Raw genomic sequence first — 25,172 nt, 5'->3', positions numbered from 1 at the left:
CTAATCCCAGGGTAGTGGCTGCAGGTAGTTTGATGGTACCAAACCCCGACGTCCGTGCAGATCCCCCTAAAATTGAGAAGAAAGTTAAGATTGTGTGCAAAAGTCACTATAAGAACTGTCACTTAATTGTAAATGAAGAAGTGACACTCACATAATAAAATCCATCTTGATCCATGTCACCCATCACATATATGATGTCTCCTGAACGAAAGCCAAGCTCGGCCTGTAAGAGAGGAAAAATCTGAATTACAAAACTATGACATGTCTCTTTAAACAACAGATTACGTGATCAGGTTCATGTATTATTCTAGTGCTTACTTCACTGTCCATGTTAGGTGAACTTTCCCATGGATCATAGTCAAATAAGGCCACCATTCGTTTAACAACCACATCCTCAGGGATACTGGCTATGTCACTCAGCTCTGGTGTTGGACACATACCTGTGGACCCAAGATAGACAAAAACCCATTTGACATTACACATAATGCTAAACTAGAAAACTGGTTTGTACATATGTCACTGAAAGCATTAAACCTGCTAAAAAAAAAAACGGCTAAGATACTTCGTAACCCCTTCACACCCACTGGCCTGAGGGTTGCATTGCTTCTACAGCATGCTGGGGTTTAACAGTACTGAACACATGAATAAACTAGTGGTTCATTTAGTAACCTTGGTGAGACAAACACACAAGATTTCTTTATTGCTTTTACAGCTCATTTGTTGCAGTGTCTTTTTTTTTCTTTCTTTTTTTAGCTTTGTCAACTTCCTACAGTTACAGATTTTGACACCAAGCAGACCTTGTGTGTTTAACAGTGGTGATACATTATTTAAGTTCATTTCCCCCATAACTACACTTCAGTTACTTACTCTACAAATCAAATCTTAAAAACATTTCAGATTTGCGGTGTGAGAAAATGAAACTGCCCAAGATGATTTACTGACTGATTTATTAATCATTTTTTCATGCAAACATGAGTCTCTGAAGTGATGATGATATGTAGATTTTCCATGTCTGAAATTGTACTGAACTGAATCAAATTTGAACAATTGACATTTGAAGATGTCACTTGAAACTCTGGATTAATCATCATTAATTAGTTACATGTGCATTTGTACATAGTATATTACACTATATTGTATTTTAAATAAATTGCCTTCTCATAATCACATGATTTTAATCCAGGGATTTTATGCAAAACATTTTTTTAGGTAACCTACTTGTACTTCTTGTACTTGTTCAAAAATGTCATATACATACAATATGATTCATTGAGTGCCTGCTGACAGAGCTCCTGAAGCGAAAAGATATATTTGATGTTGTTTTGCGGGATAATTACTTTCACATTCATCTTACTTTGGATACTTGAAGTAACATTTGGCTGTTAAACTTCTGCAGTATCATTGCAGGCTTTGGATGCTGGACTAAGTTACAGTATTTTACATTGTGCTAGCACCATATATGAGTACACTCATATTAAGCAAAGGGTTGATACCTGTGTGGTCCACAGGGAGGAATCCCTGCTGCATAAGTAAATGCTTCAAGTACTCATCATCCACTGGGACCTCAGCCACCATGTTGCTTGGCACATAACCAGAGAGACCACCGGACTCCCCATGATAGAAACCATCATCGTCTTTGTCTCCAAACACCTGACAAATGCAGAGACAGGTAGTTTTGAGACTATTTCAGACTTTGAAAGAAAAAAATATGCATGCTTGTGCACTTTAAAGGTGGCAAATCAGACCAATCAATTGAAAATCGTAACAGGAAACACCAAAAAAAAGACTCATATCTGTCACCTGGCCTGAATCTAGCACAAACAGGAAACACCATCATACTCTTTCAAAGAGGTTTTCATGCAGTGAGGAAGTACAACTCAAAACCTGTGCGCTGTACACTAAACTCTACACATGAAGCACTGGGGTGTAACACTTTTACAGCACATGAAATTACAAAAAAGTAGGAGATGTAATGTTGTATTTACCTTGATTATCTGGCCTGGTACAAAAGGCAGCTCCTCTGCAGCTGTTTCATGGTTGGGAGACATTGCAGCAGGATTGTATGGGTAAAGTGCCACAAAGAGTCGGACAGTAGGTATGGACACCTGGCTCGCAGTCTCAAGTTCCCATTGTAAAAGATCATCCGGAGTAGCAACCCTCAATTCATCTGGGTATATCAAAACATCCAGCTCCAGCGTTGTCTCCATTTACACCAGCGCAAGCGCTCGACTGGCCACTGGCAGACAGATGGCCACTGTAGACAGAACTCTCCTTACCCTTATCCTAATATGAGGTAACTAAGCTAAGCAGAAGGGACTGTAATCCTCTTTAAATCAAGTGGATAGATTCCTTAGTTCAGCACAGCCTGTTGCACTGTAAGACTCAACATGCAAAGTAATGGGAGCAGAGTTTGTAAAAAAGAAAAGAAAAAGTCAAGGTTAGCTTTGTTTTTCTTATGATTAAGATTTAACTATGGTTCTTAACTGTTTTCCTCACAAAATACCCCACAACAGGCCTTAAAATATCTTTCTATACCAACATATATCGGTCTAACAATGTTTGCTCCTATGTAACGTACTGTAGGCTCATCATTATTTTACCCTCCAAAGGAAGCCTTTTATTTTGGATACATAATTTGGTGGCTTGTGCATAGAAATAGTGTCAGGTCACAGGTTAAAAACAACTTTATTTTACTATACACTACATCAAGACAATATAAATTAAAAGAATAATTAAATAAATACTACCCATGGAGTTTGATATATTCACAAGACAGGACCAGACAATGAGCCAGTCGTGCATGTTCCACGTGCAAAAACCTTAACACTGTTGCAACTAATCAGTTTGCAAACAACCATGGGCCCCTCAGGTAGTGGGGCCCCGGGACGGTTGCTTGCCTTGCCTGTTTTTGTCAAATGTTACTAAAGGGTGTATAATTATTGTATCATCAATTACTGTTTGGATAAGGAAAAGGAGTTAAATGGAGTTATAAACTGCTTGAGAGACTCAATTTCAAACAATAAAAATGATCATAATGAAACTCAATTTCCTTGTATAGTTCAAGCCATACAGTATAAGCATAACATTCATATACGTTTAATGATCGAGCCATGATTAAGTAGTGTTTTGTTTGTTTGTTTTTTCTTCTCCTGCCAAGACTTGACCCAGTTTCCACGTCACTGAAACCTCCTCTCTTGACCTTTGGTCAGGTCAGCAGGTGATAATCTCCTGCTGTGGAAGAAGACAGACAAAGCTTTAACAAACCTGTGCGCATTTGTGTTGGTTCATGTGTGTGGGAGTGAGTGTAAGGAGCAGGAAAAACAGGGAAAACTCTGTCTGTATCTTCCACCTTTTACAGCCTCAATAATGTATATGTATGTTTTTCACATCTTTGTATTTATCAGTGAATTTCATGTGTTATATTTGAATTGATAGCTTCTGATTGTTTTTAGTTGTTGGCTTTATTTCTCTTTCTATCCAAAATGTTTGTTGAACAACAAGTTCCCTCAGACAGTTGCGCCAAAAAGTATAAAATAAGGTGAATTGAACTGAATTGTTCCATCACTGAGTGGTTGCACTGGGTCAGTGCACCTTTAGAAACCACTGACCTGAAAAATTGTTTCATTAACACAGGTTTCAAAATACAATTCTGTGGTTTCAGAAGCTTTTCTCACAATAAAGTCTCACTTTCCCACAACTTCACTGTGGAACGTGATTCACCCTCAGATACATTCATTTCCATTTCTGTCCACAAGTGGGAGCTGTGAGCAGTTGTTTCTGCATTTGTAAGTAGCTGCTGGTGCTGATTTTGCAAAGACTACAACCATAAACCAGACTAAAATTACTTTAAACATTTAAATGACTTCACTACTTTATACGTGCTAAAACATAAAATTGTTCCTTTCTGACCAGTGGTGGAGGAAGAATTTATATAGAAAAAATAAAATAAAATAACACTGTAAAAATAAGAAGGAAAGTAAATGTAAGGAAAGTAAAAAAGGAAAATGTGCAACACACTGCAAAGCTCTATGTGACATCTTCAAGTATCTTACTTTGTCCAAACTTTAGGTCAAACCTCTTGACTCACAAAGAAGAGTGTCATTGATAAGCATGTTCATGTTCAGTGTGTTCATGTGGTGTTCAGTAGCTGCACAGGTTCAGTCTCACCAGCAGAGTTTGCTCTCTGCATTGTTCACTCACACATGACCTTGACTGGAAACGCTGTGATCTCAGGTTACAGTTCAGAGGGGTCCATGCCTATGTTCCCACAGCCTTATGTTCCCACAGCCCTATGTTCCCACAGTTCTAAGATTTTTCTCAAAATTAGGCCCTATGTTCCAACTGGACTCTCTCTACCTATCTGGACTCTATCTATCTGGCCTGTCTAGCCTCTACCGGGTCTTTTTACTAAACTTAACCAACTCTTTTCTTCATTGCCTAAACCCAACCAATGGTGGGACCAAAGGGCTGTGGGAACATAGGGCCTAATTTTCAGTGACAACAAAAGTTAGAAATGTGGGAACATAGGGCTGTGGGAACATAGGAATGACCCCGTTCAGAGACATCTCTCATGGACTGCTCTGTAAAAGAAACATCATGTCACAAGTAAAAGAGATCATCAAAATGTAATTTTCCATAGCATGGATATGGGTTATAAGGGCTGAAACAGTTCAGTACATTGCATTAGCAGAGGTGCTGATGATAGAGTCTTACAGGCAGGTGGGCACGTCGGACAGTGGTAGAAAAATGCAACAACATGCAAAGGAATGACACAACAATTTGGGGAATGACAGCTGATATAAACTGTGAGCTGATTGGGTGGTGAGAAACGAGTGAGGTGTGTGTGGGGGGGTGGGGCGATTGGGTGATGAGGTGTCTGAGAGACAGGTGAATAGGTGGGTGCTGGAGTCAGGTGACTGGGAGAAAGTCCAAGGGTAGGCTGCATGTTGGACATGGGTGGATTCATTCTTCTTCCTGTGTATCTGACTCAGAAAATCTCAGGCAAGCCCATAATATTTCATAATAGGATATGTGTAAAGCTGCAATATGTAATGTAATACTTTATGTTAAAAAAATCTGGGAAGAATAGGCTACATTATCTGTCATTGAAATAATCAGAATGAACTGGTTCTTGGTGCCCAGGGAATAAAAGAGGACAGTGGAGGTCACTGGGTTCATTGCCCTTGAGATGAATCCAACCATTGCTGCCACAGTCCAGATGGCAGAAGGTCTGGGCTGCTAAAAATGTTTTGCAGTTGCACTCACAACAATGAGCTCTGAAAAAAACAAACAAACTAGGAACTGGCTCATATCTTTAACGTTAACTGATGATTTCTTCTATGGACCTTGATGAGCTGCTGCATTGCATTGCAGAAATGCAGGCTAAGAGTGTCGGACATTTTCATCATGTTGGGAAAATAAAATGATAACACAGGAGTCTGGACATTCACACAACCGCTTACAGGGCAGATCATTTTTGAAAAACTGTATACGTTGCCCAGCACGTGTAAGGGCCTCTGCAGGTACAGATCTCCACAGCCTGTCATATTTAATCTGGCAAACTGTTTCTAATGGTTCACTGGTGTGTCTATGACAGCTACCAGACAGTAATTGAGCTATTGGTACATAACACACAATACTTAGTGAGATACATGCATTGGATTTGATCTTGTTGCTGACATCTTCGAATGATGTTTCTCCATCATGATATCCTAAAACAGATTTTTCAGTGGCCTTGCCAGTCACCAGATCTGAATCCAAGAGAACACTGTTGGGGTGTGGTAGAGCAGGAAATCTGCAGCATGACAGTGGAGCTGACAGATCTGGAAAAAAAAAGTGATGCAATCGCGTCCGTATGGACAAGCATCTTAAAAACCTTGTGGATCTTGTGAAATCCGAGCCATGAAGCGTTGAGGCTTTTTGGAGAGCAGGGAGGACCTGCAGTATCAGTGGAGTGTTCCTAATAAAGTGCTCAGTGGATGTGCAGCCTAGGTGGCACCCACCCCCATGTCTTCAGCATGTAGCCACACAGGACTCCATTTCCCACAGGTCCTTTAGCCCAGGGCTGCTCCCATGCTTTCAACCGTCCCCCCAAAGTCCGCCTTAGCCCCTCTGGTTCCCATGTATGGAGTGTTACATCATTGGCACAGACACCCACCTTTCTGAGTGATGACGCAGCCAAGGGAGAGTGTGTGAGGAGGAGGGAGGGGAAGGGAAGAGAAGGGAAGGGAGGGAGAGATGAGGAGAGAGGGTGTCCCGTCTGCACGGAGCATAGACAGACAGCAGGGAACAGCTGCAGCATTAGGCTCGCGTAGGATTTCACTGCATTGCGATTGAAAAATATCAATAATTTCATCCCCCAAACCCAAGCAGAGCAGCTCGACACAGCAGCCAAACATCATCTAAAACATGGTTGATCGCGAGCAGCTGGTGCAGAAAGCCAGGCTGGCCGAACAGGCTGAGAGATATGATGATATGGCAGCCGCTATGAAATCGGTAAGTTCATTGAGACAAGATGATAATTATGACTGAAGGGTGTGTGCGTAATGTTTGATCACTGCTCTGTTTGCGTAAAGGCGCGACCCGCAATCTGGATCTGGATTACGTTGGCTGTAAATGTGTGGAAAGGTGGGGGGAGGAGGGAGGGAGGGAAGGAGGTTACACTTGATATTACTGCACTACAATCAGGAATCATTGTCAAGTAATATTTCTTGTGTTAATTGTGTAACCGCCGGATCATTGACAGCCCAGTCCCCCCCCCTTTTTTTTTTTTTTTTGCTTTTTTCTTCTTCTTTTTTTGCTTTTCGAGTCCGGTCCAAATCGTCTGCTCCTTGGGCGGTGCCTTTCTGTCGACCGTGTCGTTCAATGAGAAGATATTACAATGAAATGCATAAAGGCCTGTATGCTTGATCCTCAGTTAATAAAGGGGCTTAATTCATATACTGGCTCAGCTCTATTGCATTTGCTGCTTCTGCCCCCCCCTCACTCTCTTCGCTTTCACCGCCGCACCTCCCCTCCCTCCATTATACCGAATTTATAAGAGCCTCTGCCGCTGGGAGCCATGTGCGGTTGCTCGGAAAAAGCCTATCAAATGCTGCTGCTGCCCCCTCATCCTCCTCCTCCTCCTCATCGTTTTCTTCTTCCTCCTCCTCCTCTCCTCTTTGTCACATTAATTAAAATGATATACATTACTAGCATCTGCTTATTTTTCCCTCTCCTGTTCAAGACTTACAGGCTTTTTTTTTTTGAAGGAGTAAGCCTAATAAAAACCCTCCATAATCAACCTTTAAACAGCTCTTTCCTCTAAACAAACGTAGGAGGCAGTAGAATCTCTCTAGAATATTCTTTGTCATATTGCAGTGAGTCAATATGATCAGATTGGACTTGTAGGCTTTGTCTTCTCTCTTGACCACTTGACTCCTCAGACTCGCTCATGTCTCAATCTGTGCATGTGCTGTTTCTGTGTGAGGGCAGATTCCTCCTGATATCCAGGAGCAATTTGAAGTCATTTCGGGTTAATGAGCCAGATGATCTGTAGTGTGTGATGCAACGAGCGTGACATGGGTGGCCTGTCTCACCAGCAGTGTTGTGCTAGTTACTGAAAAATAGTAACTAGTTACAGTTACTAGTTACTTCATAAAAAAGTAACTCAGTTAGTAACTCAGTTACTTAAACCAAAAAGTAATGCGTTACTGAGAAAGTAACTTTTTCGTTACTTTAAAAGTTTTTTTTTTCCAATGCTCCCATTAAATAAAGGTTGATTGAATTCCCCTCTAACCTCATTTCAGTTCTGTAGCCTACTGATGCTGATGAAGAAACACGTGTTTTTATCTGTACAATTTTACCATCATCATCATGCTGCATGATGTCAGCAGCAGCTTGACCTAACTGCAAAAAAATCTCGAGTTACGTTTAAGACTGTTTTCAGTGACGGAAGTAAATTCACTCCAGCGGTATTTTTTTATCGATCGATCAGCTGTGTTTACCCAGAGCGATCAGCTGTGTTTAGCGTTTCAGGCGTCATAATTCGAGTCCGTCTGTCGGACTCCAACCGCTGCTGCTCGGGTGGAGTGGGTGCTTGTGTGTGCGCGCTGTGACTCGAGCTGTGTCCCAGTTCAGGGGCTGCAGCCTGAACTGAGACACAGCTTCGGTCTCGGATGCTGCGTTAGCAAAGTTACCTTAGCTCGCCGTCATGCCCTGTCCAGAGAATCGCTCTGACCTGTCCAGTCCTCTTCATGTAGCGTGTTTGATTACGTGTGGGACGCTAGAGGGCGGCCACCAACTAGTGCTTATGTGTCTGTGCTCTGTCTTTCTTTCAATTCAATGAAACTTTATTGATCGCTGAAATGTTATAGGAATGTTATGTGCCGCTGTAAAACCTCACCAAAAGGAACGGAAAGGAACGGAGTAACGCAGCGTTTGGTAACGGGAACGGAGTTACTGATTTTTAAAAAACAACGCGTTACGTTATTAGTTACTGAAAAAAGTAACGGCGTTACGTAACGGCGTTACTAATAACGCGTTACTACCCAACACTGCTCACCAGAGCCTTTATCTTGCTTGTCTTCTTTTTTCTTTACGTCTCTCTCTCTCTCTCTCTCTGTCCCCTTAAGAAATTCTGGGAACTGGATTCATCAGTGGGTTAAAAAAAATTGCTGTGTCACACCAGCTTACACTGGCACCAATGGCAGCCTGGGAGCGTTAGCCGGGCCTGTATGAGCTCACATATAGATCACAGTCATGGCACTTCCTTTAAAATGAGGAACATTATGTCTTATGTTTCTCAGGAGGGATGAAGCAAGCCGCCCGTGGATCGTTTGTCATTGAGGGTTTCTGGTTGCAGGAGGTGCAGATGATATGTGTGCAGAGAGGGATTCCTTTCCCTTTAAACAATCTGCCATGTCAGTGCGGTCCAAACTAGGCCCTTTTGCAGGGGTGTGTATTCTCACTCTCTAATCAAAGGGAATCCCTTGCCATTGCCAGAAATGACAAACGATAGGCCATCAACTTTGAGTTCCTCATGTAAAATATGCGTAGATTACTTACAGGGAAACAGCCTCCAATGCATCTTTTCGAACGTTGGTGCTACGACTAACAATTGTGTATTTTGTTAAATTTTCTTTCCTTGATTTGGTTTTTGGTTTTTTTGACCAACAAAATCCAGAGATTTTTTTTTTTTTTTTTTTTTACAATCATAGCAGATCATGAGACCCAAAAATGTTCACATTAACAAAAGTGAAACTAGTGATTTTTGCCAGAAATATCCCAATGATTGATTGGTTATCAAATTGGATGCTAATTAACCCATTTAGCAGGTCTAACTGTGTCAGGTCTGGATTTGCATGTTGTTTTTTAGCTCTAGATGAGGATCTAGGGAGTTATTGTCATGTATTATAATGAATATTGGTGCTAAGCAGTGAGTTATTTGTTTTCTAAAAAGAAATGTAAACCTGTTTACTGTTGAGGGTCAGTGATAGTTAAGTTTGGGTTACAGTTTTGCATAAATCTCTACCCGATGAGCCCTCCACTTCATTCACTCGTGTCTTGTTGGCGATCTTTGACCATCACTGTGCTTCTCTGCTTTAGCAGAGTGTCAAAACAGGAATACGAAATGTTAGCATATCAAGGAGGAGGTTTTCAGATTAAAAACACTCTCAAGATGAAGGGTTACGTGAAAGCCGAGTGAGAGAGTTCTTTATTTTAATCTGTATATTTCAGGCCCTGCGCAGTTATTGATCTGACAGAAAGCACGTTCCGACACAAGGTTGCTTTTCCAAAACTGAATAAGCCTTAGTACTGAGTAATAAAGCCTTTTTATAGTAACACAGTCTCTTTGACAACAACCAGACTACCATCTTGATCTGTCAAAATCTAAGTTTAACAGTGGAGCTCAGAGTGATGTCACGGCGTGGCGTTTTAGACAGGTAAAAAGGTCAGTTTCAGCCGGAGAGAAGGTCACTGGGACACGTGAAACGCCTGTGCAGTGATGGTTTTCATTTACAGTGCAGCTGCCCCCAAGTGCTCGTAGGAACATTTTAGCCATCTCCAGCACTCCTTCTTTCAGCCCCCCCTCCTCCAACCCCAACTGCTGCTGACTATCTTGAATATCATTTCTCACTAACTAACCATTAGCTGTCCACGTGACAGCTGGAGCTACTGGTGCACTAAATGAATGGATTGCCATGGAAACTGGGAATTGCACATGACAAGTGAAATATTGCTCCTTTTCTGTTCTGTGGACTGTACAGTTAGTCCAGAGTCTTTCATGTGACAGAGAGGACACTGTTTTGTATTTTATTAGGGCAACTAATGATTATGTTCAATATCTGTGATTCAATTCTTTGATCACCTCATCAATCATTTGAAACAGAGACTCCCATAACAATTTGTCAGACTCCAAGGTGACCTACCTTCCTGACAGTAGTTGGGGGGTGACAGAAAACAAACACAATAGACAGCAAAGCAGAGTCAGCAGTAACCCCACAGCTACAGAGACATCTCAAAAATGATTTGAAAATGAAATTGAAAGATTTTCATTTTTTTTTTTGCCTTAAATCCTGTTGAGATGTCCTTCAATGCCTTTTTGTATAATGCATACAGTTCACAGCTTTTGTTCTTAGTTGGTGACAAAATGTTCCATCTTCTCGTTTCCTCCAGGTAACAGAGCTGAACGAGGCCCTGTCCAACGAGGAGAGGAACCTCTTGTCTGTGGCCTACAAGAATGTGGTCGGCGCCCGCCGCTCCTCCTGGAGGGTGATCTCCAGCATTGAGCAGAAGACCTCGGCCGACGGCAATGAGAAGAAGATTGAGATGGTCAGGGCCTACCGGGAGAAGATTGAGAAGGAGCTGGAGGCCGTGTGCCAGGACGTGCTCAACCTCCTGGACAACTTCCTGATCAAGAACTGCAGCGACACGCAGCACGAGAGCAAGGTGTTCTACCTGAAGATGAAGGGCGACTACTACCGATACCTGGCCGAGGTGGCCACGGGGGAGAAGAGGGCCACCGTGGTGGAGTCTTCAGAGAAGGCTTACAACGAGGCCCATGAGATCAGCAAGGAGCACATGCAGCCCACCCACCCCATCCGCCTGGGCTTAGCTCTCAACTACTCTGTGTTTTACTACGAGATCCAGAACGCCCCAGAGCAGGCCTGTCATCTGGCCAAGACCGCCTTCGACGACGCCATTGCTGAGCTCGACACCCTCAACGAGGACTCCTACAAAGACTCCACTCTCATCATGCAGCTGCTCCGAGACAACTTGACACTGTGGACAAGTGACCAGCAGGATGACGAGGGAGGGGAGGGCAACAATTAAAGAGAAACCACACTTTGAAAAAAATATGAAGGGCCGGTGGACTTTGGCAGCCGCTTTTGCCGATGATACTACCGCAGCAGCAGTTCTTTATTTTTCCATGTGTTAAAAGAAAAGAATCAAAAGAGAGGTGAGAGTGGAGGTTAAATCTTAGTTTAAATATATATAGAAATATATATACAGTTGAAAGGGGCCTCCGTCTACTTGATTTTCTCTTTGACATTTGCCAAAACCACTGATATGTCAGTCAATCAGCCTGAAGTGGTTGTTGTTGGATTGAAATGGCAGCCTCACACTGGCATAGGAACTGATCTTGTTCTGTCAAGATAAGCTGCTTAGTTAGGTTTTTGCGTGATAGAGATGCATTTGAGTCACTTGAGAGAGAAAATGCTTGAATGGGAATGCCTCACAAAACCTAGTTTGCATTGGTTCCAGTCGTAGTCTACATACTGTATGAGTAAGGGCCCTGAAAGCCAAGGATGTTAAACTCACACCAACCACGAGAAAAAGAGAAAGCGTTAAACCGATAAAATCCCCCAAATTATATTATTAAGGATACTGTAGATTGCACGGGAGCGAAAATGAGGGCTGGTTAGACAAAATTTATTCCCCTCCTTCTGTTTGAAGTGTATTTGTCATCTCACAGATTAGTCTGTTTTTGTCACTGGAACCACTGATTCTTTTGGAGGTGAAGATTACTAAAGGCAGAGACTTAACAATATAAAAATAAAATAAAAAAATGACAAAAAAAAAAATACAAGCAGCTTCAGAGTTTGTGGTTTACTTCTGTGTTTGTTTTATTAAATGCACTTGCCTACTATACTGTTTCTTCAGTGTAAGATGATGACAACAATAATATCGATTATTCAATATTGTGCATGCTGGTGATGTATTTATATACAGTAGCTTGACTTTATTAACTTATACTGTGGGTGTTAAGTATTCATATGATTGAGAAAAACAGGCTTTGTCTAATGTTGATTTCTAATTTCTAATTTATTTCCTTTTGTTATGGTTTTTGATTTGCTATACCAAAATGGTGATCGTAAAAATTGACCTGTAATGGGCGTTGCTATAGTGACATGCAATATGTGTATTTAATTTGTTAATGAAAGAAAAAAAGGAAGATAAAAAACCCACCAGTGATCACTTAATCTTACCAGCTGGTGTTTGTCACATTGAAGTATGATTATGATATATTTTGTTCTTTAAACAGTATTTAAGTACTTTTTCTGTCATGCTATCCAGTTTTAATAATGGTGAAGTTTTCAGGCTCAATGTTTCTGTTATGATTCACAAACATGGACCATATTTTATTTCTGACAGTATACATTTTTGTTTGTTTGTTTTTATACCTTTTAGCTGTTCCTGAGTGACAAAATATCTTGAATGTGAGTCATTATGTAGCAGTTGCACAAGAACCGAAATAATAGCTATGATAATAAAAAAAGAATATGACTAAATTATACATGCACCATGTCCGTGGTGGTCTAGTGTATTGTTGTATCGTCACCCATAAGAAAATTTGTTTTTAACGAAAAAAAAAAAAACCATTGCATAGAAAATGTTTTTATAAGGCTTTGTTTTGTGCCCTTAGTACAGTATTTGCTTTCGTTTTGTGCCTGTATCATTATTTAATTATTTAATGCCTCATTTGCAAATTTAACCTTTACAGGGAAAAAGAAAAGATTGATCTGCCAGTATTTTAAGTTTCTGCAAGCACGTGTGCAAGGTTTAAGGTTCTCCCTTCAATGGTTCTTCACTTTTACATGTGTCTGCTCTCTGTACAGCACGTACATATGAATATTCAACACCAATGCACAAATACAGTCACGGGGAAAGCATAGGCAATTCACCAGAATCAGTTATTGATTAGCAAACTGTGAGACTTTATGTCTTCAGAACTTTAGACACTTGGAAGCTGCTTAAGAGCACAGAAAGCTGCTGAACAGATTTATCTTCATAATGCTGCTAGTTCTACAGATTATTACATTAATATATTCATACAGATGGCAGTTTATTTTTCTTATTCGTGGCAGTTTTGGGCGACAGTTTTATTTTTTAGTTCAGATGTGATGGCTTAAGAGAGAAACCAAAAGCCTTAAGGTCAGTCACACACCCTTGTTCACGTATGCCAATTATGTCACCATCATGACTCAGCCTCCATGAGCTCACACTCTATGTCACAGCTGCTTTGATTTATTTTTAGCATAGTATAAGGTTGATGGTCTTGAAAGCTTGCCAGAAAAAATGCATGAAATCCTATGTCAATCTGCACAACTGCTCACACAAATCATATATATTAGAATGGCGTTGAATCCTACACAAGTCATGTTTGTAACAAGTAGAAACTGAATATTTCTCACTTTTTTTTTCTTTGAATATTTTTTGCAAAACCATGTCAGGAGACTTTCACTCATTGCCAAGAATACATGCATTTTTTTCTCTCTGTGGTTTGTGTTTTATTTTTTCATTATTTCAGATGTGGATCCTTGTTTCTGTGACATGAAAACATACAGGATCTTAGAAAAGAATTTGATTTTAGAGCTGACCTGCTGGAAATTAGTAAGGGTGGGGAGGGTTGAGGGGGTGGTGGTGGGGCTGATAGATGAAAATGGGATACAAACTGTATGCTCTGAGGAATTTTTTGGTTGCCATCTGTTGCCCATTAAAGTTATTTGTTTATCTGTATTATTCTATATTTTCATTTCTTTCTGTAATGTAGCCATCTACAGTCATACACCGCAGCTCATTTCTTTTCATTCTGTAAGTTCATGACTGAATAGATCTTCAACATTTTTGTTGAGTTTTACGGCCCACACACTGATACAGGAAGTCAATATGACCTTATGTAACCCATTGTGGTTCACATAACGGGTATGTGAGTGTGTGTGTGTATGTGGGTGAGTGTTTGCATCCATATCTGGATGGATGTGTGTACTGTAAATGCCTGCACTACTGTATGTTATTGTGGGTCTGTGGTGAGATGGAGTCTCAGCTGCAGTGCAGAGACGCTGTCAGCTCACACAACTACAGTATGTCTGGAATGAGGGTCTTTTAAAGGCATCTTTGCTAATCATTAAAGCAGATATCAGTGGAATGTTTTTGTTATTATAAGTCCTAAATAGTCCTATTTTCCGTCAGCAATCACTTACATGAAGTATTTCAGCCTAAACACGAGTCTCTCCGTCACTCTGCTCTGCTGTAACCCGAGGAGAAAATTTTCCTTGTGGGATACAAGTGTTATCCAATGAGGAGAGAGAACGGCATGAAGGGCTGTGTGTGCAGCCAAGGGATGCGCGTGAATGTGGTGACGTAGCACGAGGACCAATTGATGCCTGACAAGGGCGGGGGCTGCTAACTCATGGTGCGTTCAAAGAAACTCGTACTTTGTGTTTTTCCTTCCTGTGAAGTCATACCAGTTCGATCTGGTACGAGTTCACGGGTCGGAAGTTACGAGTGGCCGTTATAGGGAACTTTCACAGACAACAGGATGGTAAAAACACGAGCTACGGGTTACCTGGAACGCTACCAAGTCGTAGTTGTGACTTGAAGCTGTAACTTACGGTTTCAAAAGCCTGCCTTGAACGCAGCATTAGCCGAAACGGCCGTGAAGCTGATATCTGCTTTAACCAAATTAGGCCATAGATCAAAGAATGTAGCTTCAAAAGACAACAGATTTTAGGATCACAGCAGAAACGCTCTGCAATAAGATAAAATCCCACACCTCATGATGGACAATGGAAACAAAGGTTGAGTTTATAAGGGTAATTATGCATACATGTGTGTTCCAAACTGGGAGTGGAGCCCTCACACTGATTGATAAGCTGAAGTGCCAAGCTGCTGGACCGCCCACCCTCAAACTGCAGCCTCTTGCTGCAGCTTGCTGCACTGAACCTTTCATGAGATGAAATTCTGTGCTTTGAACAGTCGTCCTCACCAGCCAATAGCTGACAGGCACACTCTGCGCATCCACCAATCCCATTCCTGTTGCTAGGGCTATAATAAGTATCCCACTATTAGCCTGGCTCCTTGCTGCACTGCTCAGACACCTATTGCATCCTGTAAAAAAAAATGAGAGCTCAAAGCACACAGGAGGCATTAGGATTCAGCACCAACCTATCTTCCAGCCTGTGTTTTAATGCACTGCTACACTTTCAGGGACATTGGTGTCATCGTTATTGGTAAATGTTGGTGACATTACACATCCCAAGACACTCTGGGGCCTACTGATGGACATTTAATTGAATCTCTTACAGCTACAGATTGAATTTAGCCCTTTCCGTGTCATTACTAAATATATATTTCTCATGAAATTACATTTATGCTATTTACATTCAATTTACATAGTCAAACCGGTTTGTTTAATGGATGTAAGCTACATCCCTGGAGAAGATTGCATCATGTGGATACTGTATGCACAAAATACAAATGCACAAATGTTCTGCCATGCTTCACTTCCACTTATACAATAATGGCTCTGTCTGATCACTTTTATTTCCCTGAGGGGCGGCCAGGATGACAAGGCACAAGGGATCATCCAGCCATAATTATGCGAACGCCCTCTAAATCACTGCATCAAATTCCTCGTTAGCAGCAGTGGACAGCCACTGTGATGCCACCTTCCAACAACGTCATGATGAAAAGGTCCCACTGATGTAGAAGAAATGATCAAAAATAAAGTAATGATACCATGGCATATCTCGGAGATGGTACAGGTGTGGTTATTTTTGTCCTCCCTGAATTTTATGAGCTCTTTCAAGTTTGTAGATGAGTAGTTGTGCACACATTGCTTCCTCTTTTTAGGTCAGGAAGAAGATTACAGATTCACTGGAGGGAATGTAAGTCTATATGCACTGGACTCAAAGAAATAGTCAGCCATTTGCTGGGGCTTGAATGAGATGATGGAAACCCCTACTTGGTAAATAAGAAGCCACTTTCCAAAGCTGGATAATTTGGCTTAGCATAAAGGCAGCCAACCAGGTCTGACACTAATAAAATTCAACATACAACATTCAAACAGTCAGTGACTTTCTGAAAATAACAGATTACACTCTGAGTTTTCTACAGTTGAATCTCAGGTATAATGATAATTGATGTTAATAAGCATATTCTTCTTCGCTTTAGACAGCCAAGTTTCCCAAAGCAAATGGTGGCATCTTAAAACTATACAGTACCATGTGTTTACAGCAGGTTTAGTAAGCATTTAACAAGATACATACAAATTATACCACCTAGTTGTTAAAGACCCACTCCCGTGAAAATCGTGTTTTTTGAGCTTTTCACATGTTCCTGTGGCATTTTTCTTGTGTTAGAGCACATATCAGCAGAAAAGGAAGTGCAAAATTGCATTTCTGAGTTTTTCTGCCTTCAAACTGCTGTGAACCAATGGCAGACGCAAACTGGCAGTTTCAGGGAGACTGGAGTTGAGGGTGTCACAGCTCCAGGGGAGGGCACTAGTGCTACAAGCTCCCGCCCCGCTTGCATCTGGCTCAGAGGTGAAAGGCTTCACAGCTCGGTGAAGCTGTCAAGGTATAACAGGTATAGCTCACCTGGTAGAGCAGCTTGCACCATGAGCAAGGACTATGCTCCAGTCTGGGATTGAATCCCAGTGTGGAGTTTTATGCTAAACGCGCTGAATCTGTAATTGTACAATGTCCAGCTGTCAGCAAGCGGGGGGTGGGGTGCGAGGAGGTGGCTGGGCGGGTGCAGAGCAGTGCAGTCTCCGCCCACCCTCCAGAGGTGCATTGCTAATGTGCATGGCTAATGAGCTGGTTTTAAAATGACCAAAAAGGGTCGCGGGAGTGGGACTTTAAACAACATGCCAGCATTAAAATTCAGCATCCTCACAGATCCACCGGCACGGCCACTGAATTTTAGTCTAGTTTTAAATTGAACGTAAATCCAATCCTTTCCATCTTGTTTATTTTAGACTTAAAGATCATACTTCACTGTTTTCTCAAGTACTTATTTGACTGTCCAACATGCGATGGTTTTGAGGTACTGATGTACTGAACGTGGCATTTCTTGTCATCCACAAATTCCTGAACTAACATACAGGCATACATTTCCAATGTATTGTGACCTTATCTAATTGTGTTTCTGTTTTGGTTATTTGCTATGGATTTGTGTTTTGTCCAACGTCTCTCGTGTCAAATAATTAACACAGAAAATGCAATTTAATCCAATAATTTTTCATTGTCAATTGTCCGCCTGGAAAATCAATTGATTGGTCAATGGATTAAATGTCAGAAAATAGTGAAAAAAGTGGGGGTTGGTTGGAACAGTTCAATCAAACTTGAAGACAGAGCTTATACAATTCAATCATTTAGTCACACAATTAAAAAAATATAGGCTTATTGGAAGAGAACCATGGGTTACAACAGGATAAGCCAGTTTAAAAGGGCCAAAAATACTAGGATTCAAAGATTCAAAGACTTCATTTGTCATCCTGCCCATTGTTACATGGAAGGAACGTAATTCTGTTAAAAGATAAAAGTACAATGTAAGTGCAGTGTTTGTTGCAAATTTGGTGTTGATTGCACAACCAGGCGAAGACAGATGTGGGCATTGGTCACTGAACATGCATTACCCACAGTCCTTGCATGGAAAACATGCACCGATATGAAATCAGATGATCAAACACAAACACAGGTGAAAATGGCAGGTGTGTAAGTGTACATACATACTGACTGGAGTGATGATAGAAAACTATGAATAAGGCAGGGAAACTCAGGTGACTGCAAATGAAGAAAAAAAAAACCTGATGGAGAAAGTTACAGGTCTGGGTGAAAGTCAGACAGTTGTAAACGAGGGGAACTGAGGGCAGACTGTGAAAGAAAATGTCCATCGTTATCCCCTGACGCCCTGAAGAACAACTGTTTTTGTTTTACCAGCTGTTGACCATTGGATTTCCTATTTTCCTTCATCAAAAATGACACAAACAATGAATGGTTATTGAAAGTGTTGCTACATTAGTTAAAGCAGAAGTAAGCGATATTTTTGTGTTAATATAAGTCTTAAATAGTTATATCTTCCGACGGCAATCACTTACATAGAGTGTTTGGTCTGAAACACGGGTCTGTCAGTCACTCTGCTCTGCTGTAAGCCGAGGAGAAAACTTTCCTTGTATCCTACAACCTTTATCCAATGAGGAGAGAGAACGGCATGAAGGGCTGAGTGTGCAGCCAAGGGATGCGCGTGAATGTGGTGACGTAGGGACGAGGACCAATAGATCCATGACGAGGGCGGGGGCTGCTAACTCAATCGGCTGACAAGACGTTATGGTGCGTTCAAGGCAACCCGTAACTCGTGTTTTTCCGACCTGTGAAGTCGTACCAGTTCGATCTGGAGTTCACGGGTCGGAAGTTACGAGTGGCCGTTATAGTGACTTTCACAGGTAAAACAGGTCAGAAAAACACGAGTTGCGGGTTGCCTGGAACGCTACAAAGTCGTAAGTCGTGACTTGAAGCTGTAACTTACGGTTTCAAAAGCCTGCCTGGAACACAGCATTAGCCCAAACGACCGGATCGCTTACTTCTGCTTTAATATTCTGTCAATCACTAGTTAATCAATCAATTAATCATTTCAGCAGTAGTGCCATGTGAGATTCAATAAGGGCTCAACAGCAAATTTTAGCTCTGAGAAGTTAATCCACCCATGTCTTTTCACACTGATTGCTCACCTGGTCATCATCAACCAAACCTCAATTGGACAGTGAATGGCATCAAAAAGAACAAACTCAAGTTTGATTTAATTTCCTAAAATGATATTTTGTTTGATTTTCAAACAGGATGTACTATAGATTGATCACTTTGAAGGTTTGGATGTCTGGAGGTTAAACATGGCAGTTCATGACCAGATCAGGTGGTGGGACTGAAACCGTCTTCAGCACTGCGATAAGACATGATGAGATTCTACACAGCAGGACACGGCACAAAACATACACTGATATAAAGGACAGACACGTCACATTTTTTAAAGTTTATGATCCGATTCAACGTGATCCGCACCTCAAAGATTCAAAGAAGATAATAGCTGCACAGCTCCAGAAATATCAACCCACTAGAGGGAGAAAAGAGGGATGGAAAGAAAGAGGGGACCAATGTAGAAGCGGAGAACAGAGACAGATCTATAAATAGGCCTCCCTGCAGCCTGTGAGTAGACAGTGAGTAGACCAGAGACATCAATGTGACAGCATCTCAACTATAGAGACTATCTGCTTCTGTATGGACCGTGGGAGTTCATATCTTCAGTTAAGAGCCTGATTCATCAGTTTTTACCCCCAGCTGAGCAAACACGTGGCATGACATGAAAATTACACAGGTGATACCTAATAATCAGCTCTGATATCTGCCGTTTTCTTTATGCTTTTGTTTTTGTTGCTGTTGTTGCATTATTGTGGGGTGTTTTTTTGTTTTGTTTTTTTACAGCATTAAGTTATGATAAGACAAAGAGCACTGCTGATTCTTTCAGGCACAAAGACAGCTGTTATGCATGGCTGCAGCAAAATGAATTATTCAGGATAACATTTAGACTTTGTATTATTTATCAAAATTGCCACAACGTTCAGCTGAAGGTTTTAAGAGACTATTTTAGGGAGCACTTGTCCCAAAACATTGCAGCATACATTGCATCTGATAGAGAAGCTCTCCATCTGCCTGGCTCTTTATTTCATTACTCCGTTATGTGCTTTTTTAAGCTTACATACCGTAGGTGACAATTGATAACTACAGAGGCGTGATGAACACAACTTTGTAGAAGGTGAATCTAAAATTAAGTCACCCCCCCCTCCTAGTCTCTCAGTTTCGTCACTGCTGCATGTTTTTTTCAAGGCCTCCCATTGCTTCACACCATGTTCCATGACAAAACAACAGTATCCTCAAACTCTGTTATCTGATGGATGTGCTATTCTTGGAGTACATGCAGATAAATTACCTTATTGTAAATAATCAATGTCCTCCAGAATACACTTACAGTATGGGACCCTTTTTTTACATGGTAATTTGAGAAAATCAGTTTTACCTTAAAACATTTAAAATGTTGGTAAGAAAATCAGCTCGTAGGACAAACAGATAATCAACTGCATAAACTTTACGCAAAGAACATTGTGTTTTTCCTCATGAACATTACTACAAAATATTTTTAAGTACTGACAAATATCCCAAATTTGGGCCTAAACCAAGATATGTACCAGTGTCTAAAATGCATTTTTTCCAAGGAGGAAGTTAACTTCAGCAACTGATAACTCCAATACAGCTGTGACTCAGGAAGGGTTATCATACTAAAATATAATCTACAGACATGGATGTATTAAAGCAGAAGTAAGCGGAATGTTTGTGTTAATATAAGTCTTAAATAGTTATATCTTCCAACGGCAATCACTTACATAGAGTGTTTGGTCCGAAACACGGGTCTGTCAGTCACTCTGCTCTGCTGTAAGCCGAGGAGAAAACTTCTTGTATACTTCCTTGTATCCTACAACCTTTAAGTTTATTATTTATCCAATGAGGAGAGAGAACGGCATGAAGGGCTGTGTGTGCAGCCAAGGGATGCGCGTGAATGTGGTGACGTTGATAACTGAATAATCACCTTAGACTATTGGTTGGCACTGAATTTTATACAACTCCAGTCATCGAATTCCGTGATAGAATATTTTGCATACTATGCCCTCTAAAGGAAGGAGTTTTTTTTAGGGTAAAATATACAAATCATGTTAAACAAAAACACATTTCCAGTAGCATTTACTGCTCAAACCACTAAAAAAAAAGGTTTTTGTCACATAGCTGACTTCACATTAGCAAAGAGCAAGAGCACACAAAACAACGATCTAACGGTTTTGGATTTCCTGCCTTTGCAATTGACTTAGTGATTTGAAGGCCTGATGGAAAGCAGCTGTAGGATGGATTTTCAGAAATTGAAAAAAAGAAGAAAACCTATTCACTGGTTACTCAATGTAGAGTGTAACTTATAAAAATCATATTGAGGTTTGATTTTTGAAGTGCGTGGAATTCGCAACAATGCTGTCTTTGAAGTGCTTTGTGTTTTAGGACTCCAGTTCATTCTTAAAGCTTGGTTCTTTTATACTGCCAGTACAAAATGTAACCTTGTACTGGAACATTATACAGTGTGGTATCAGTATCCAATGTGTTATAATGCCATACAGATGTTTAAACAACTTGAGGCAATTTTTTTGAAATGTGATATTGAGCCATACAAATAAAAATTGACTCAACTACTACTTTTCTTAATATTTACTGTAATTTTTGTTTGTTCTTAACAAAAGAAATTACTAGAATGAAAAAATGTCATTCAGAACTTGACATTAGACATGAATCAGACCTGCTCCTCTGTTGTGCTAAGGTGAACAAGAGTCACTGACGTTGGGTAAATGACTCCTTGGAGCCACTCCAGTGTAAAGAATCAAAGGCTTCTCTGGAACAATCAGAGGACCCACCCCAGTCAGCTCACTGTCAGAGGAGGGGATCTAGTATCTATGCGACCTCCTCTGACGGAGTGCTGACCAACAGGGGCGCCTGCAGTGAGCGGCCCTCACACACTGAAACAGCTATAATGATGTGCTAAATTTAGCTGCACCTCTGTTAGAGACTGATTTTTTTTTCTATGTATCCTGCTCATAGCCATTGTTATTATAGATGGCTTTCAAACAGGAAAAAATGAGAATTAGAAAATTGAGAATTTCAACGTGCAACTGGGTCTGATAAAAGCCATGCATGGTCTATTCATTCCTGAAAGAGTTAGCCGTCTGTGATTCATGTTTCTGTTCCTAGTTGTGAGGTGTCTGTGTGTCTAGCCAGTCATGCTTTGTTTTACAATGAGTTTTTCAGGTGCCAACTGGTTGACAAAATAAACCCTACAGTGTTTGTGGGTCTGCCTGATGTCTGAGCTGGTGACTCATTATGTATGTGGGCACAGGGGATTCCTAACAGTGCAGGGAAGAAGAATACGGAGACAAAAAAAGAAGAAAAAAAGAAAAGCCATCCTCCACTTTTCGGCCTAGAGGGGGATGTACAGTTCTGTCGACAGCGGGTCAGTGGGGTCAGTCGTGGTGAATAACAGGCACAGAGAAGAAAGCCAGAGAGAAAGAGAGAGAGAGGGAGAGGGTGATGTGATGACTGCTGAGGCTACAGGAGTGAAACGTGGCATGGTGACAGGAATAGAGGGTTAACAGTGAGATCCAAGGGTCAGTGTTTAGCTAAATATCTAAGGCTGAACTGCAGCTGGCGCTGGATGTGGAAACTGAAGGGAGTCTGGGTGTGGAACCAGACGCTGAGGCAAACTTTCCCCTGCCCATCGCTGAAACAATGAAACCACAGTTACTACCCAGAAACAAAGATCTTATTATACATGTGAATATACATCAAATAGAATAGAATAGAATAGAATATAATAGAATAGAATAGAATAGAATAGAATAGAATAGAACATTGCATCAGTGCTCAGACACAGTGAGCAAGGAAAAAGAGCAGTCATACAGTGAAGTTACTACTCTGTATGAGCGCAGTATTGTGCTGTTGCATGGCAACAGTTTCCACAGAAATCTTTGCTCAGAAACACTCCTCTTGTTCTTCACATAACTGCAACAAGCAGAAAAATGGGCTGACTGCAGGAATAAAAATGGTCTCACCAAACATTTTATCTTCCAGGGGATAAAGTTGTGGTTGTTTTAATTTCATTTGGACACACTAGCAGGGAAATTTAACACAAAATGTGACACGAGAGCTCAAGTAGTCCATTGTATTAAATAATCTAAACCTTTTTGTTGTGGGGCTGCAGTGTTTCACATGTTATGTTATGTAATAGCATAATAATATGTAGCCTAACTATTACAGATTCTGGGCTGCCATAGTAGCACCGGCGAAGACCCTTACTCAGACCACAGTATAATGCCTTTCCTGATTAATAATGGTATTAATTGTTATTGTCAGAGACAATTAAACCTTGAATATTACACCGCACACTTGATGTTTCCACACTTGTAGGGAAAAACTAGCTATATCTGCAAAACAATATGTTAATGGTAAATTTGAACTATAATCTCATTAAATCACGTGAAAACCACAAAATACTGTCCCTCTGATGGCTATTGCTAGTTAGCATTTAGCTGAAGTAGCCTAATATTATATGATTTTCAATTTTGTTTTATTTCATTAGGTATTTCAGGTATCACAAAATCAGATTCAACTTATTGCATTTCCCTTCGGCAGACAGTATCACTTTGGCCTTCTGTGCTTTCAGACAACTGCCGCGACAACCAGCTGTGACCAACTAATGTCAATGTCATAAGTTGACGTGATGCAAATACATTTGTAACTATCCTTGCTATATGAGTTGCCATTTTATGTAATAACAACAAGCTGGAACACTTAAAGCAGAAGTAAGTGATCCGGTCGTTTTCGCTAATGCTGCGTTCCAGGCAGGCTTTTGAAATCGTAAATTACAGCTTCAAGTCACAACTTTGTAGCGTTCCAGGCAACCCACTCGTGTTTTTCCGACCTGTTTTACCTGTGAAAGTCACTATAACGGCCACTCGTAACTTCCGACCGGTGAACTCGTACCAGATCGAACTGGTACGACTTCACGGTCGGAAAAATACGAGTTTCCTTGAACGCACCATAACAGTCCTCGTCCCGACGTCACCACATTCAGGCGCATCCCTTGGCTGCACACACAGCCCTGCATGCCGTTCTCTCTCCTCATTGGATAAAAACTGTAGGATACGATAAAAGTTTTCTCCTGGGCTCAGAGCAGAGCAGAGTGACTGACAGACCCGTGTTTCAGACCAAACACTCTATGTAAGTGATTGCTGTTGGAAGATATAACTATTTAAGACTTATATTAACACAAATATATCACTTACTTCTGCTTTAACATCACTCTCATGTCTGTAAAGTCAGTAGCCTATAAACCATAGCCTGCTAGCTCAGCTTAATGCAAAAAATGAGCAGGAAGCTGTGGTCAAATGTATAAATAAAAAATAAAAAAAATGAATGCGTGCATTGTTAAAACTTTACTTTTTGTGTTTGGAAAAAAAATACATGCAGAGATTCATTTGTGGGCTTTAAATGCCCTGGTCAGCCCATTTTGTAACCAGCTAAAAAAAAAACAAGTTGTTGTTCTCCCCCTGATTCCATATGCCAAGCTAGGTTAACTGGAATGTAATGCCCTTTCTTTATGGTTATAGCACTGTTTCAGAGATTTACTCAAAATAAAATATTTAAAGGTGTACAGAAAAGAAAATTGAATTTGAGCCCACTTTGGGTCATACAATTAATGTGATAACTCATCTTTCAGACGTTGTAGGCCAAACTTTGTGCAAAATTCTATTTTTGATTAAATCGTGGATGAAAGTGTGTATTTTTTTTTTCGCATTGGATAATGCAGGCGCACGGATTATACGTCAGCCTGTACACGATTCACCAGCCACTGGTATTGGATCCGTCATCCGTCATTCAAACGTCTGAGACACGCACACACACACGGAGCTCGGGCTCGCCCCAAACTTTGAATATCCCACCCGCTCGATAACGACCAATCAAATTCGTTTTCCTCACTCGGGTAAACTCGTGTTGCAGCTCGTGACAACTCGGCGCGACAAACAGGACAAACGGCCATTTCTGTACACCTTTAATGAAACAGTTCATATTAACCAGAATGCACTACTCAGATTTAAACTCGGTAAACTCTAGGGTAATTTATATTTCCATGCTGTAGGCTATGTTGACCATGAAATGTTTTGTTCCACCTGTAGCCTACCAATCACACAAAAGCCTTCAGGTTTACTCAAACCTGCCTCTCTTAAATCAGTATAGCTATAACTCAACCTGATAACCCTGAGTGAG

The 25,172-nt window shown here is 40.9% G+C and overlaps 2 protein-coding genes across 2 annotated transcripts; one reads left to right on the top strand and one right to left on the bottom strand.

Moving 5' to 3' along the window:
* On the bottom strand, positions 1–2,207 carry LOC310996327 (RIMS-binding protein 2; the record flags this gene model as incomplete). Its single annotated transcript, XM_083985704.1, has 5 exons — positions 1–66; positions 152–223; positions 319–440; positions 1,494–1,650; positions 1,986–2,207. 5 exons carry the CDS (start codon positions 2,205–2,207, stop codon positions 1–3), a joined length of 639 nt encoding a protein of 212 aa, XP_083841830.1.
* Positions 2,208–6,232: 4,025 nt separating this feature from the next.
* Positions 6,233–12,065, top strand: ywhag2 (3-monooxygenase/tryptophan 5-monooxygenase activation protein, gamma polypeptide 2). Its single transcript, XM_083985211.1, has 2 exons — positions 6,233–6,495; positions 10,657–12,065. The coding sequence occupies exons 1-2, from the start codon at positions 6,409–6,411 to the stop codon at positions 11,311–11,313; spliced, it is 744 nt and encodes a 247-aa protein (XP_083841337.1). The 5' UTR covers positions 6,233–6,408; the 3' UTR covers positions 11,314–12,065.
* Positions 12,066–25,172: the final 13,107 nt, after the last annotated feature.

This window comes from Trachurus trachurus, assembly GCF_905171665.1.
Source record: "Trachurus trachurus genome assembly, chromosome: 13".
Taxonomy (NCBI): Eukaryota; Metazoa; Chordata; class Actinopteri; order Carangiformes; family Carangidae; genus Trachurus; species Trachurus trachurus.
This window is presented reverse-complemented; position numbering and strand designations above follow the sequence as displayed.

Excerpts from the sequence above, each read along its gene's own strand:
- ywhag2 (XM_083985211.1), top strand. The coding sequence starts at position 6,409 with ATGGTTGATCGCGAGCAGCTGGTGCAGAAAGCCAGGCTGGCCGAACAG. Across the intron at positions 6,496-10,656 it reads TGGCAGCCGCTATGAAATCG|GTAACAGAGCTGAACGAGGC; the intron begins GTAAGTTCATTG and ends CGTTTCCTCCAG.